Genomic DNA, 15,198 nt, shown 5'->3' with positions numbered 1-15,198 from the left:
AACCACTCTTGGTCCAGAAAAGGAGTAACTGCATTGCCTTGCAAAGTTCAAACTCTCCCCAAAGGTTAGAGGTTTTTGTTTGTTTACCTGCGTTCAGTGTTTTCTCAGCACCTCGATGGAGGTGTAACTTCCATATGATAAAACGCGTGGATCTTAAGTGTACGCTGCGATAAGTAGCATGTAACCACACAGAGAATCTGCTGTAGGCGAGGGTCAATAAACATTTTTAATTTTTGCTAATGTGTCGACATTGCCTTCCCTCCACAGAACTGTTGGTGTTGAATGGTTCTGACCCAGTGGCCGAAGTCGCCATTCGACAGCTCAGCGAATCTTCGAAGCTGCCGCTCAAGTCGCCGAGGAAGAAAAGCACCCTCATCATATCCGGGGTCTCCAAGGTGCAGCCTCGCCTGGGCGCTCCCGTCTATCCTGGCCGCCACCCCTCCCCCTTGTAGAAGTTAGCCCAGCTCTTGGTCAACTTCCAGAAAGTTCCATTTATAAATGTCAGGTTGCTTTCCTCACCCAACGAGGGGGTTATTCGTGGTATTGCGTTTACGTGGCTTATCCTGTTTATGAAGGAAATTTTTGAGTTTCTGACCTGGGATGCTTTGGCTGTTGAGAGGTTGGTGAATCATTTGAAGAAAAATTATCGAAAGAGAAAGACCGACATGATGTCAGACTCCCCGCTGGGACAGAACCTCCACCCTCGTCACCGTTCGATTATGGGGAGCTTTCGCTTTCCACATTACACATTTCTAAACCATTTTAATTTTTTGCAATGAATGTGTCTGCCTTTTGCAATCAGAGAGAAACGCAGATTGCTTTAAAACATATCCCGATCCCCATTCCTTCCCTTCTCCTGCTCTGTGACATTTGTCCAGGCAGATGGTGGGTGCGAGGTCGTCCCTGGTGGACGCCATGCAGGCCAGGCTGCTGGAGAGGCCAACCCCTCAGGGCAAGGGTTACCTTACAGTGCCTTCCTTTTTTTTAACATTTTAGAATGAACAAGGAGAGTGTGAGCAGTGGGGGGACGGTTGGGAGATTTGGTAGTTGGGAGGGGTTGAGGAGGAAGAAGAAGTTTTGAACAGGGAGGGTGGGTTGATGCTTTGAGGGCATGAGAGGGTAGGACAGCAGGGCACGCTGAAAATCCACCCCTCAGCTTCAGGGAGAGGGGCCAGAACGGGTCACGGGAGGTGCCAGAGGTGAGTCACCAATGCTGCCATTATACTCAGGACGCAGTGGCCGGTGCTCAAGTCCCAACAGGTACAGCTCCCAGGTGGCTTTGAGCATCATCGCCCAGAGGCGATATGGTGCCTCTCTGGGTTTTCTGAGTGCACTTCCAGTGTCAGCCAGCAGGGGGCGATGGCGCCTCTGGAAGCGCCCAGGGCCCAATGTTGGGTTTTCTTTAGTCCTGGATGAACTTGCACAAAATAAGGATGAGACTGGGGACCGCTTCCTCCAAACTTTCTCTAAGGTTTTATTTCAGAGTCATTAGGAACTCATGGATCTTAACATTTAATGTACTCAACCCACTGCAGTTATTATTTTTACTGATGCTCAAACTGTCCCCTCTTGAGTCAGTGGGCACTTCTGCAAGCTGGCACTTGAGTCAGAAACACGCAGTTGTCACTAAGCGGAGTCTCCTGTGTAACAGCCCTGCAGATCCTGAGCAGCAGACCGCCCCCAAGGAGCCCCCGTGTCCCCTGCAGTCACTTCCCTACCCTCCAGGGAACCACCTTCCCAACTCCCCACCCCATAGGTTAGTTTAGCACATACATATGTTTTACACACAAGTATAGTTCTCAGGATACATAGTGTATACGGATTAATTTCCACTTGCAGGAAACATAAAAATGCTGTAGGATCAAAGATTGAAAGATAAACGGAATCCGAAACTCCGAAGCCCCCTTCCTCTGCCATTCTGCCTACTATCCGAGACTTAAAAGGACGTGCCCACTCTTCCGTCTCATACCCGAGCCTTCCACACGCCCCTAGCTGGGCCCCTCTGCTGGGGAAGGACGCTGAGCGCTTCCTCAACACCCTCCAACCTATGAACTCCTCACTGCCAGGTGCCCCGACCCTCTGCTGTGAGCAGGGAGCTGCATGGCTGCATTTTCACCCCCTGAGATACAGCTGCCATGTTTTCTCAGCTGCCTCTGTGGAGGGCCGGGGCGTCTTCTGACACTGAGATCACCAGTCAAGATGTTTGCACAGTGCTTTTCAGGCCATCCCACGCCCGTTCCTCCTTCCATGCATCTTCGTGATCTTTCCTTACGCTGACTTTTTCTTCCACCCCCCGACAGACCTCACTGTCTCAGGACACTGACGCCGCCCTGATGCTGGACTACGTGGGCTCCATGGACAGCGCCCGCCAGGCGGACGCCCCGTCCCATCCAGGGGCGGCCGCAGCCTCTGACCCGCCCGAGGAAGAGGCCTCAGCCCAGGCCCCGCCGGCCCTGGAGCCCCAGGAGAGTGAGCTAGACTCCTGGGACTTGGAGAAGGAGTCACAGGCCATGGCGTGGGGCAGCCAAGTCCTGCTGGACCCCGACGGGGACGAGCTCTCGGAGAGCTCCCTGAGTGTCTCGGAGCCGGGCGCTGCCAAAAAGCATAAAGGTACCTGCCCTCCCCCTGCACCGCCCCACCTGATGGCTTTGCTCTCCTGCTAGTTGCCAACCTCACTTTTAGTTCTCATCGTCTGCTTTCTTTCCCTTCTCCTCTACAAATCCATCCCACCCTCAGCACCCCCACCCCAAGAAAAACACCTGTACTGAATGGTTGAGCCCATTTAGAGCCCATGGGCAGGGGTGGGCCAGGGGGCGTATTCAGAATCCTTCCTAGTGTGAGTGGCTGGGTCATCTCTCTGCATTTTGGGGGGTCCCTTTCAGGGAAGGGGGTCAGCCTTCCTCTGTCTGGGCTCCCCACCCTCCCAGGAGTAGAACTATCCAGAGCATTTAGAGGGGTCACCCAGAGCCTTAGACACGATGGAGCAAGAGACTCCGAGCACAGCCGGGCGGAGACTGGTTTCCTCCAGCTGTGGGGATTGGCACTCTACTCATTGGTGCCTCGCAGACTCTTCCCGCCAACTTATACCAGACCACACCTCACCGCTTGAACCTCATAGGATCCACGGGGAGACAAGCTCCCTAGAAAATTCACCGATTAACTTAATATGTGTGTAGTGATGAGGTAATCACGTCATTAGAATCATCGATTTTTTCTATTAGCACTAAGTCGGTGCTCTAAATTTGTAAATTTCCTCAGTGTATGCAGTGTACCCAGATGGTGCTTTGGCGTGACAGTCACCTAAAGATACTTGCGGAGGGAACATAGTCTAGGCGTCGGTTCTAGATGGGAGACTGGACTCCTGAGCCTCAACTTCCTCCTCCCTAGACGGGGGTGTGTCCACCTCCCACCCATCCCCCTAGCCAGGCAGGAGTGGGAGGTCCCTGTGCAGAGGACAGGATGGGAGACGAAGGCAGGTGCTGGGCCATGGTGGGAGTCCTGGGTGCAGCTCAGTGCTAGGTCCCAGCTCCCCGGGAGTGTGGACTCGGGAAGTCCCAGCCTCTCTGGGTCGGGGACCTGGAAGCTGCCTGCCGCTGCCTCTCTGCTCCTCTGTTCTGGGTGCTATAGACCAGTGTGTCTCACACCGGGTGATTGTGCCCCCAGGGGACACTGGCAGTGTCTGGGGATAGTTCGGTTGTCACAACTGGGAGTGGGGGTGCTGCTGGCAGGTAAATAGAGGCCGGGGCGCTGCTCTACACCCCGCGGTGCACAGGGCGGGCCCGATGTCCGTAGTGCCGTGGTCGAGAACTCTGCTGTGGACGGTCTGTGTCCATCCTCACCCACCTCTTCCCATTGGCTGCACGTCTCTCCCCCGTGGCCCACCCCCCTGGCTGAAGCAGAGAGGGCACAGGTCGGGGAGGAGTTGGAAGTTAGGAGAAGAAAAGAGAGAGAGAGGAGGGGGATTCCCGGATGTGATTTCCAGACCCTGTGATGGCGATCGGGCCACTGGCCTCCATCTGCTTGCTGCCTAGTCTCGGGGGACCTGATCCCGTAGACCGGGTCTGGGTCACCTGGAGCAGCTTGGGAAGCTGTCACCGTGCAGTGACCTCTGGTGGCTCCCTCACTCCTGTTAAGAAGGCTCGGCCCAGGTTATGGAAAAGGCAATCTGGTTGCTGATCCGCAGTGTGACACACAGCCCTGGCCTGGTCCTTGTCCTGGGGCCGTAGCAGCCCAAGGGGGCTCGCCTGGACCTGAAAGGCGGGTGGGCACTGGGCAGGTGGAGAAACAGGGAGGCGCAGGGTGGGGTGCCCCTCCTCTCCCTTCTTCCGCCCGACGGAGCGTTTCCTCTTCTCACAGAACCCCAAGCTCCCACCCCGCCCTCCTCTGTTCCTTCTGACCCCGGGTCCAGTCAGAGACCACTGTCCGTTCATCCCTCTGCTTCCTCCCTCTGCGTTTCCTTCCAGAGAGTTCTTTCCCTTGGGTTTCCATCTTGCTGTGTCGTGGCCATCCTGCTCCTTTCCCATCACTGGCCAGGTGGATGACCCCCTCAAAACAGGCACTTTTGGGGACCTAGGTGCCAGCAAGCATGCTGGGGGCCCCTCCAGCACGTGCTCCGTGCTCCACCCAGAGGCTTGGCATTTGGGAAGGAAAGCGGGATATTTAGCCCTGCGGCACATTCCACTCTTACATCTCCCCCTCAGACCCCAGATTTTTTAAAGGGACATATTTGGCAGTGTTTTTAAAATTGCTTTTCATTCCAGTGTTTTCTGCGAGATTTGTACTCAGCATCTCTATGAGATGTTGGCAGAACCTTAGACGATTATGTGTGATGGGTGCCAAACAGTTTTCGTTTTCCGCCAAAAATTTTCCGAAACTGGTGATAGAAGGAGTGGCCCTGTGAAGTTTTCTCTCATTTTTAAACTAAAGTTTATTTTTTGGCTTAAGAACCACCTGTATCTTCTGTCGCGGCAAGGAGTTTGCACTAGGTTTCTGAGACTGCCTGCATATTTAGAGTTCTTCCCGAATTTTGCTGGTTGGAAATGTACATAGTGAGATGCTACCAGCCAATACAGGAAATTTATTCCCCAAATTTGGGTTTATTTTTACCTTCACAAGTATTGATGTGGTGACACAAGAATGGGAATATACTTAATACAACTGAACTGTGCACTTAGAAACGGTTAAGATGGTAAATTGTATGTGTATTTTGCCACAGTTAAGAACAAAAGTATTGATGGAACTTTGAAAAATATTAAAAAGTAAAAAAAGCAAAAAAAAAAACCCCTGCCAAATGTCCTGCACAGTAACTTCATATGTATGTATAATGGAAATGCTTCCAAACTCTCACTGTCTTTCATTCTTGTTTTGCTCTCGAATGCTTTTTTTTCTTACCTTCTCCGTCTCTTCATCTCGTGCTCATTCCCTTTCACTTAAGAGGATCGCTATGCCAACCAGAATTAATTGCCTACACAGTAAGTTAATTTTGTCTTAAATTTTTTTTAAAAAAAATGAAGTGTAGCCTTGCTATGAGAAAAGCATGTATTCTAACAGAGGAGGAAGTGGGTCCCTCTTCTCTCCCTTTTTCTTCCTCTCTCTTTCCGGTGTCACTTTCCCAGTTCGCTGGTTTTCCCTTCTGCTCCTTAAAGGGCCGTGGTCAGGTTAGTGATCTTCATCTCAGTGGGTCAGGGGAGGGCATTCCTGTTAGCCGATGTGACAAAACAGCCTGGCTGTGAAATGCATACGGACTGGTTCCCTTAATCATCCTCCTGACTAAAGAGGAGTCACTTTCATAAACAGACCATGTATGGTTTAACTTGAAATCTCAAGCTATTCTTGGGGCAGCAAACTGCAGTTCGTCAGGTTGCTCCTAGTCACTGTTTTTCTGCCTATCCAATTTTAACACGGATCCCCCAATGAGCTATTTATATCTGTTAGACTCTGAAGACAAAGCAAGAATAAATTTGTAAATATTTGCAATAGTAAAGCTCTAACTTAGAATAATTAGTTTTGAATTCCTTCATTTACTTGTTTATTCTCCAGCCTTCTTGTGATGTTTTTTTAACTTTGCTAGAACCTGGGAAAGATTTTTTTTTTCCTTCCTCCCTGTCACCCATTTAAGATTTTGCTTATTTGCTTCATATTTCACATAACCTATCTCCAGATTTTATCTTAAGGAATCTTTATGGTCGTGGGTGAAATCTGAGTCTTGCCTCTTGCCTGCTGGTGTGGATAGGGTGGCCTGGGGTCAAGGAGTTTGGATTTATGGAATTCAAATGGTACCAGCCCCGCTTACCCAGTTGATGTGAATGTTCCTCTCAGCGAAGGGAGACAGATTCTGTGGGCCCACAGTCCAGTGTGACATACCAAACTATTCGTTATTGTGTCAGTCAGGGTTCTCCAGAGAAACAGCCCATAGGTTCTGTATTTCAGGGAAGTGCCTCCGTGGTTGCGGGGGCTGACACCCTGAGATCTGTAGGTCCGGCCGGCAGGCTGGAGTCGTGGGCAGGAGCTGATGCTGCAGCCTTGAGGCAGAATCTCTCCCTCTCCGGAGACCTTAGTTTTTGCTCTGAAAGCATTCAGTTGATTGGATGAAGCCCATCCACGTTCTCCAGGCTAATCTCCTTTAGTTCAGGCCAACGGATTGTCAAGGTTGACCACATCTACCATGTGCCTTCATGAAAGACTTAGATTAGCCTGGAATCGCTGGGTGCTCGGGCCACGCTGACACGAAAAACTGACCACTGCAGTCATTGTTAGTCGAGATGGCACCACGTAGTATTACTTCCCAGCCAGTGAGGGAGTATGCTTGCCTGTCTGTGCTACGACCCACACCCCCCAGGCAATGGCCATGCCAGGGTCCCCTGAGCAAATCTGTGGCCATGTTCTTCCCGCATTATCCACCCCAAAGGTAATTGTGATATAGTGGTTGAGTTTAAACAGACTTTAACATTTTTTATTTAGAAATGAAAATGGAGTAACCTCTGTGTATGCTAGTTATTCTTCATGTTTGGTGAGTTAAACCGTGGGCCCTGGAGAGGGGTTTGCGTTGCTAGAATGTCCTGTCTGGCCCATGCCACCAGCGTGCCTCTCGGGAGATTTATGTAGTTCTAGAATTCCTGCCTGAGTCCATGCCGGAGTGGAGGGCTCTGCTCCGTGATCCCTCTGAGAGCTGCGATCCATCCTGCTCTCCGGAGGCCTCCCCAGTGATCGCCCATGGACGTGCCCTTTACCAGACTCCTGGCTGGCCACTTCTCAGAAATGGGACACATCCCCTCCGGCTCAGACGCCGTCCGTAGCAGCACAGAAGAGCCGGACATGAGAACACGGGCTTTCCACCTGGGCCCACGTTAGTAGGACAGAGCATGTCACCTCTTTGAACCATGACTTCCTCATTTGTAATAAGTTAGAGATAAGATCTCCCTCGGAGGTCTTTGGGAGACGTAACTGGGGCTCCAGCCTGCAGATTTGCAAACCTCAGTCCCTCCCCTCACACGAATGTCCTCTGTCCAAGAGGCCAGTGTTGTCCCCATAGAAGCTGTGACATGTTGTATCAAGTTAGGGGAAACGCAGGGCTGGTGAGTTGTGCAAACAACCTCAGGACAATTTGCACCAGGGTACATGTGACCCTGTCTCGTTCTGGCATGGACGCTGAACCTGTTGGGGAGGGCGTGAGCGAGGACGGAGGAACACCAAGTACCCCGCCATGGGCCCGTCAGCGCGGCGCGTGTAAGCAGGCACAGGGCTGCCAGGCGGGGGGGAAGCTGCTGAAACCAGTGGGCCTTAGACCAGGACAGACCGCAGCCCATGGTGGAGCTTAGAACAAATAGGGCATCTTTCTACTCTCCTGACTTAATTCACAGGCTGCGAGTCCTTGATATTTTATCCTAGTGTGGCAAGAATTTGAACTGTAGGCATTTAAAGTATAATTTCATTTAAACGAGTTATAGTGATTGATCGAAAACATGCAGCTGCCCTTTTTAAAGAATGTTGAACACAGCCGCCCTTTGCCTGTCCCCACGCTCTGGCTTCCCTCTTAGTCTGGTGCAAACCCATGCTTCCTATAGCAGCCAGGAGCTGTGCCCCGCAGGGTGGCTGCCTCTGTCGCCTGATCCACACAGCCCTAAGATACTGGAAAATGTGAAAAGGCATCAGAAAACTACGTAAGAGAAAGTAAACATACCGCTTACTGTCCATCTCTGGTCTGTTCCCCTGGTGTTGACATCTCTGGCCCTCAGCAAAGTGTTCTAGATGTTTGAAGTGCTAGTGGCAGTTGGAGCTGACCTGGGCCAGTGGTTTTCAACCCCAGCGGCATGTTAGAAAGCCCTGGGATCTTTTAGAAGATGCTGATGTCTCGGTGTCTCGCCAGACCCGATCACACCAGATGGGCCTGGCCTCTGGCGTTTTAAAAAGCTGCTGGCCGACTCTAGTGCGTCTCGGGGCTGAGAACACTGCTCTGCTGTCCACCCCCCAGCTCCTCGTCTTCTCCGTGACATGCCAGGGTTCCGAGGACTAAGTGGGAAGACGAGGCTGGCTGTTTCAGGACCCTCATCTTATGTCAGATACTCCCCTCACCTTTCCCATCTGTATTAGATTCCTGGGGCAGCCAAAGCAAAGTACTGCAGATGAGGGTGGTGATTTTAAACAACAGAATATATTCTCTCTCAGTTCTGGAGGCTGGAAGTCCAAGATCATGGTGTCAGCAGGGCTGGTTCCTTCTGCGGCTGTGAAGGAGAATGTTCCAGGCCTCTCCTAGCTTCTCGTGGTTTTCTGGCAGTCCTTGGTGTTCTTTAGCGTGTAGAAGCATCACCCCAATCTCTGTCTTTACCTTCACGTGGCGTTCTCCCTGTGTGTGTCTGTGTCCAAATTTCCCCTTTTTATAAGGACACCAGTCACATTGGAGTAGGGGCCACCTGGTGACCTCACTGTAACAATTATATCTGTAAAGACCCTGTCTCTAAATAAGGGCACATTCTGGGCCAGCCCTGTGGCTTAGCGGTTAAGTGTGCGCGCTCCGCTACTGGTGGCCCGGGTTCGGATCCTGGGCGCGCACTGACGCACTGCTCCTCCGGCCATGCTGAGGCCGCATCTCACGTACAGCAACTAGAAGGATGTGCAACTATGACATACATCTATCTACTGGGGCTTTGGGGAAAAAAAAAAGGAGGAGGATTGGCAATAGATGTTAGCTCAGAGCCAGTCTTCCTCAACAAAAAAAGAGGAGGATTAGCATGGATGTTAGCTCAGGGCTGATCTTCCTCACAAAAAATAAAAAAATAAAATAAATAAATAAATAAATAAGGGCACACTCTGAAGTACTGGGGGTAGGACCTCAACGTATGGATTTTGGAAGGATGCAATCCAGCCCATAACACCGCCCCTGCTCACACCTCAGACCCTGCTCCCCACCCCAGACTGAATTTCAGTGCAGGGACACATATGAAATGGCCTTTGGAGATGGAGCCTTCCAGAGAGAACCTCTTAGGGCTGGCTTCCAAGTCCCTAGGTCACTAGCTGACCCAGGGGGTGGACTGGTCTGATCCCTCCCCAGGCTTCTGTTCCCTGCAGGGAGATTGGGGTGCGGGATGGGATCAGAGCAGTCCAGGTCAGGCTAATGGATCCCTCAGACCTTCCTTCCTCTCCTCTATTCCAGAGTGAGAGCCCAGGGCTTCTGATCTGCTGGGTAATTAACTGGTAGGCACCACTGCATCCACCCTACTGGCCAGACTCCAAAGTGAAGTCCAGGCGGCGGTACGATTTGCATTGCAACACACCCTATCTGGCGACTTTTCCTGATACGCCGCATCGTGCGGGGAGCCAAATGGCTCCAGGAACGGACATCTATGGCCCACAGATGTAGCCCACGAGGCCTGCGGACAGGAGAAAAGCCACTTACATTTATACTCACCCTCCTGCTTTATTCCCTTCCCAGCCGTCCTTAAAACCCCTGCACACAGCCTCCCAACGTTAGAGAATTGTAAAAAAAATGCCCTAGTGATTCTTCGTAATAGGCTACTTGATTACATCCAGAGAGAAAATGAAAAAAAAAAGTCTTTTCAGCAGCCGTGACCAGATTAAACTGGTCCGTGCCTTGGAGCTTCTCCGTTCTGCTGCTCAGCCTGGGCCAGAGGCAACGGGACAAGGAAGCTCACCCGTAAACGCCGGGTCCAGCCTCTTGAGGTCGTGGGTGAGCTGCTCTTCTGTGGTAAGTGTTGGTTATTCAAAGGCCTGTAGACGGGGCTGGATCAGATCCCATGGTTGTGGTACACATTTCACGTGGGAGAGCCACCTGACGCTCTTCATCCTCCCCTTGGAATAAACCTGGATGGTTCTTTGTCTGTGTCATGGCCATTGAGGTATTTATTGGCTCTATCATAAAAAGAATGAATTTCCAAATTAGCTATAAAGTTCCTCATCACAATGGCCAGGTCTGTCTTCTTTCAAAGTCGTTAACCCCTACCTGAAAAGGTAATGAATTTCACAGGCTAGCTCCCGGCCCTGGCTGGGCCCTGGTTCGTAGGACGTGACGCTCATCGGTGAAGGTGTGAGCAGCTTAGCGGGTTCCTGCCCCTGTTTCCACATTAGCTTGCATTTGATCTTTAAGGAATCCTTGCTGTTGAAATTATTGTTGCTGCAGCTGCTGTAATTTTTCTTTTCTGTTCCATTATTCCACTGCCTGACATCATGTACAGAGAGGTCAAACCATACAAAAAATTGAGGTTTTGTAGGTCAAAAATGATCAAGGAACAGACATTTCATACGTTTTAGCCTGAAATATATACGGTAGGATCTGGAGTTATAGAAAATCTTACTCCCCAAAGAACAGATATTATTTAACTTGCCTAAGAAAGTGAATACCATTGTTCTTAGGGTCTTTAATTTGGTTTTAATAGCATGACCATCCTTTCTGGGGCACATGGTACTGCTTTGATATTTGCACCCTTCCTGATGAAGGGGAGGAGGTGGGCTTAGGGGACACCAGGGGACAGCCTGCCGCCATCTGGTTTGACTAAAACGCCAGTGATATAAATACCTGCCCTGGGAATAGATCCCAAATGATAGTCCAGCCTACTGCTTCTATATTCATAATCTGCCTTTCATTTCATCTTGACAACTGTGGATTCCAGCTGTTTTTCTCATGCGAATAGCCAACAGCACACTGAAGTAATAAACTGCTCTTTGTTAGAGTCATTCAAACTTCCTTTTTTCTTTTTCAACTTGGACTAGTGATTCTGGCGTTTTATCTGCTGCCCACCTGACAGCCCCCTATGCTTTGTTGTTCCAGGAGGGATTTTAAGGAAAGGCGCAAAGCTGTTCTTCCGCCGACGGCATCAGCAGAAAGACCCCGGGATGAGCCAGTCGCACAATGACCTCATGTTCCTGCAGCAGCCTGAGAGGGCCCGGAGGAAGGGGACAACGCTCACCAGGATCCTGAACAAGAAGCTGCTCTCCAGGCACAGAAGCAAGAGCACCATGAACGGCGCCCCCCCGGACCCCTGTGCATAGGTCCACGGTTGGCAGCCTCTTTACCTTGATGCTGTGAGATGTGGGCCCATCTTAACTACCTGCCAGGACAGAGCGAGAGGGCCAGTGAGCTGTCGGACGGCCTGCCTTGCCTAGCTGGGTTTTACCCAACAACTTCATCCTTTAAAGGGGAAGAAAAATCTGAGTCTCCAACCAGGAGGTTTCCCCCAGAGAGAACCCACAAAGCTTGATTTGCCACCAGATGCCAAAGGAGACTTGATGGGTCCGCCCATTGGGCTGTGCTCAAATCTAAGAGTTGCAGTCAATATTAGAAGGATATTTACAGGATGAACTCAAGAACATGCTGTCATGGACTGTGGATGGGGCAGGTTTGGGGGACTCAACTCGACCCACTCTCTGCTCTAACAGATATTATTTTGGGTCCATGCCTGGACCGCATCACCAAGAGGAGGCATCCCTCTGTGCTGTCACTGTGAATGGAATGGATGGGTCACCTCTCTGAATGGGCTACTCAGAATAAAAAAGTGTAGCTGGCCCTGAGTACAGAGAGGTGGCACATACGCAGGATTGTTGGTAAACAGAGAAATTACGATAGGAATGGAAACACTATGACAAATGTAGGAAGACACTTGCCTTCGATATTAGCCATATAACTTGAAAAATTATGCAAATACTAAATATATCCTATGCATATTATGCAGAACACTTTTCTAAGTTTACTTTGAGCCTATTTGCAAGGTGGGAGATATATAAATTCTTAAGTGGTTTTTACATTTTTCTCTATAGTGTCAAAAGCTCTAATAATACCAGTGGAGCAGTCAACACACTGATCTCTTTTTTCCAGTCTGGCATACTTGCTCAACAGGAGTGCAGTGAGCCTCTCAGATGAAGTTGGGAGTGATAAGTGACAGCTACAGAACATGGTAACCACGCACACGTGGTTTTTCTTTAGTCCGAGGTTGGTTTGCCAAATATTGCCAATAGCCGAAATAAAGTTCCCTTAGGGTAAAAGACAAAATTATTTGATATCTCAGCTGTGAGTCTTAGGAATGGAAGTTTAATAACCAATGGGCCGATCTTGCATCAGACTCCTTTTATGAGCTCTTTAGAGTTCTACTGTGAACAGTGCTTGACATGTTTTGGGGTGCCCTTGTTTTGATTTCCAGTGGAAAAATTGATAAGCTTGGCACATAATTTTAATACCCCTATGTATCTTTCCAACCACTTTCCACTTAGGTTCTTTCACAGTTTCCTCATTGGTCCACCCTGTCCTGAATCTGCCACTTCTAGGAGATGTGCTTCTTCAAGAGCAGTTGTCATTAGGGTGAAAGGCTTGGACAGTTGAATAAGATTCATTTTCCTCCAGTAAGATTTAAAAGGCTATTATGAAAACAACTTTTGTCACAGACGTGAAATTGGGTGAGCTCCTTCCTACAGGTGTTTTTGTTAATCCTTAAACATATTTCAGGGGTCATGGAGCCATTGATGAGCAAAAACCTTTATAAAAACCAAAATTATAGAATTTTTTCTTTTCCTTTTTTTTAGGGAGAGATTAATAATTTTAATGCACATTTAAAATAATTTAAATGCACATTTAAGAATTCTTAGGTGTCGCAGGAATTATCAAGTGACTGTAAAATGACTTTTTCACCATGCTTTGTTTTTAAAGATTATATTTCAATTTTAATTATTGTAAAACAGCAGTTGGCATTCCAAAACATATTAATACCAAGTTAGTCCCCACAGATTAGCGATCACTGCTAGTCTTTTTGGAACAGGTGGTCACTTAGCGTTTTCTTTTACTTGAAGGATGACTGTTCTTTCTCATGGAGGCATTCAGGAATGAATTCTAAGAGGATATTATGTGTCAGAATTTCAGACACTGATCAGAAGTTTTTAGTACAGTTTTCTGGTTTGTTTGCTTTTGAAATTCAGATGGACTCAGTTTATTCAAGTGCGAAGGTATCAGAGTTTTAGACTGGGCTTTCTCGCTCTCCAAAAAAAAAGTTTTAGCCATTCGCATTCCCAGACGACCCCCAGGGACATTCTGTTCTCTGTTGAACACCTTCGTCAAGGGCTCTGCTTTCTCAACGTCCCCGTGACTTGAAACCTCCTCAGGGTCCTGGGAGTGTCAGGTGGGCTGCGTCTGTCCCATGTGTGAAGCAAATAAATTAACACGGGAGGTGCAGTGTTGTTCAGGAGACCCCCATTTCTTTGTGTCTCTGGGGTGCACATTGAGACGCCTGTACCTTTGAGTAAGATCCAGGAGCCCACACTCAGAACGCACACACTTTGTCTCCATCTAATATCCTGTTGTGAAGTTACGGAGGACAAGGACACTAACGTAGCAGGGAGTTTAGACGAAAAAATGGAAAAAGAAGGATGCATCTGGGGTCACACCGTGAGAAAACGGGCTGTATTGATACTGTGAATGCTTCTCCAAGCTGTTTATCCAGGTTTGGTTTTGAATGGTGTAGGGTATTTATGTTAAAGTAAACGTCATTAAGGTTAAAGAGCAATTATGGTGAGACACCAAATGCTGAACATACTAATTTGTAAATCACCTTATTCCCTGTGCTTTTCTGTAAGCTGCAGTGGCTTGAGGGCTTTTGTTATTTAGTCTTGGATGAAATTTTTGCAGAGTGGTATTTGAAAAGTGATTCCCCGTGAACACTAATATTAACGTGTGTCTGTATGTCTGGAAGTAGGTGCTCATGTTGGCTTTAGTGAGCTGGCGACGCCTCCCTGTGCTCTGTGTAAGGATGTGCCCGCGTGTTTGTGGAGGCATGAACTGGAATGAGCTTTACGTGTGTTTTAATGTAGCAATAACGAAAGTAGCGATCTCACGTTCCAGCGGAAAACCTGCTGTGAGGAGGAAGGTCTAGACAGAGCACTTGATTTAAATCAAATCTCAAGTGTGAGCTCGAAACCAGCCCTGGATTCCTCCTGATGGCTACCTGGCCAGGTGCTGCCGACCACTCACAAATCAGGTGCAGGGCTAGGTTTCTGATGGGTTTTACTGGCGTCTACCGAAGAGAGTGGCAGATTTGCTTCTTGAGAAGAAAGGGAAAGATTAACTTACACTGCTGCCACCAAATGCGGGTGTTTTCTGAGTAACAGTCTCACAGCTCTTGGTCTTGAAACCTCAGCACAAGCTGGCAGACACTGGAAGTCACAACATTTCTCTCTACCAGATGGAAAACAGGTGTCGGCACTGGTGCAGACAACTCACGCCAGGCCCCTCTCCACGGCCCCAAACCTGCCGAGGCCTGACTGCCAAGGCAGGGCCCGCCGAACTGCCGAATCCTGCAAAGCAAACTCAGGGTACCTCGGGTTCCTCTGCCTCACCATCTACTCCTTACACGCGAGGATGCTTTTGGAACACGCTCCCCCGCCCAGCGCGCCCAGCTTCCAGCAGGTCAGGAATGCACCGTTTATAATTTAGGCTAGTAGTTTTTTTCCCCCAATGTCACATCAAAGCTACATTTTAAACAAAGAAGAAACTAAAAGGTTTCCCAGGTCTGTGGCAAGGTTTGGCTTGATGCCCCAGTGTGGGGATGAATTTACATGACAATGATTGTATTCCTTGGTAGCACTTTAAAAACATTACAGTCCTGTGCAGCTGGCTCATTTGGAGACGATGTGGCTGGAACATGAATGGTCTTTGAAAGAAATAAATGTGCACATGGATCACTAAAGGCCGAGTGGTTTTTGCCC

General features: G+C 49.2%; 1 protein-coding gene across 2 annotated transcripts in view; it reads left to right on the top strand.

Moving 5' to 3' along the window:
* Positions 1-15,198, top strand: part of C2CD2 (C2 calcium dependent domain containing 2) — a 55,619-nt gene extending 40,421 nt beyond the window's left edge. For both annotated transcript variants that reach the window (XM_058523149.1, XM_058523148.1), the window contains 3 exons: positions 268-395; positions 2,301-2,610; positions 11,282-15,198. In XM_058523149.1, coding sequence (XP_058379132.1) covers positions 268-395; positions 2,301-2,610; positions 11,282-11,502 — 659 coding nt within the window. In that variant the 3' untranslated portion in view covers positions 11,503-15,198. The remainder of the gene's footprint in view (positions 1-267; positions 396-2,300; positions 2,611-11,281) is intronic.

Source organism: Diceros bicornis, chromosome 27 (genome assembly GCF_020826845.1).
Source record: "Diceros bicornis minor isolate mBicDic1 chromosome 27, mDicBic1.mat.cur, whole genome shotgun sequence".
NCBI lineage: Eukaryota > Metazoa > Chordata > Mammalia > Perissodactyla > Rhinocerotidae > Diceros > Diceros bicornis.
The sequence above is the reverse complement of the archived record's forward strand: the minus strand, read 5'-3'. Positions and strand labels throughout refer to the sequence as shown.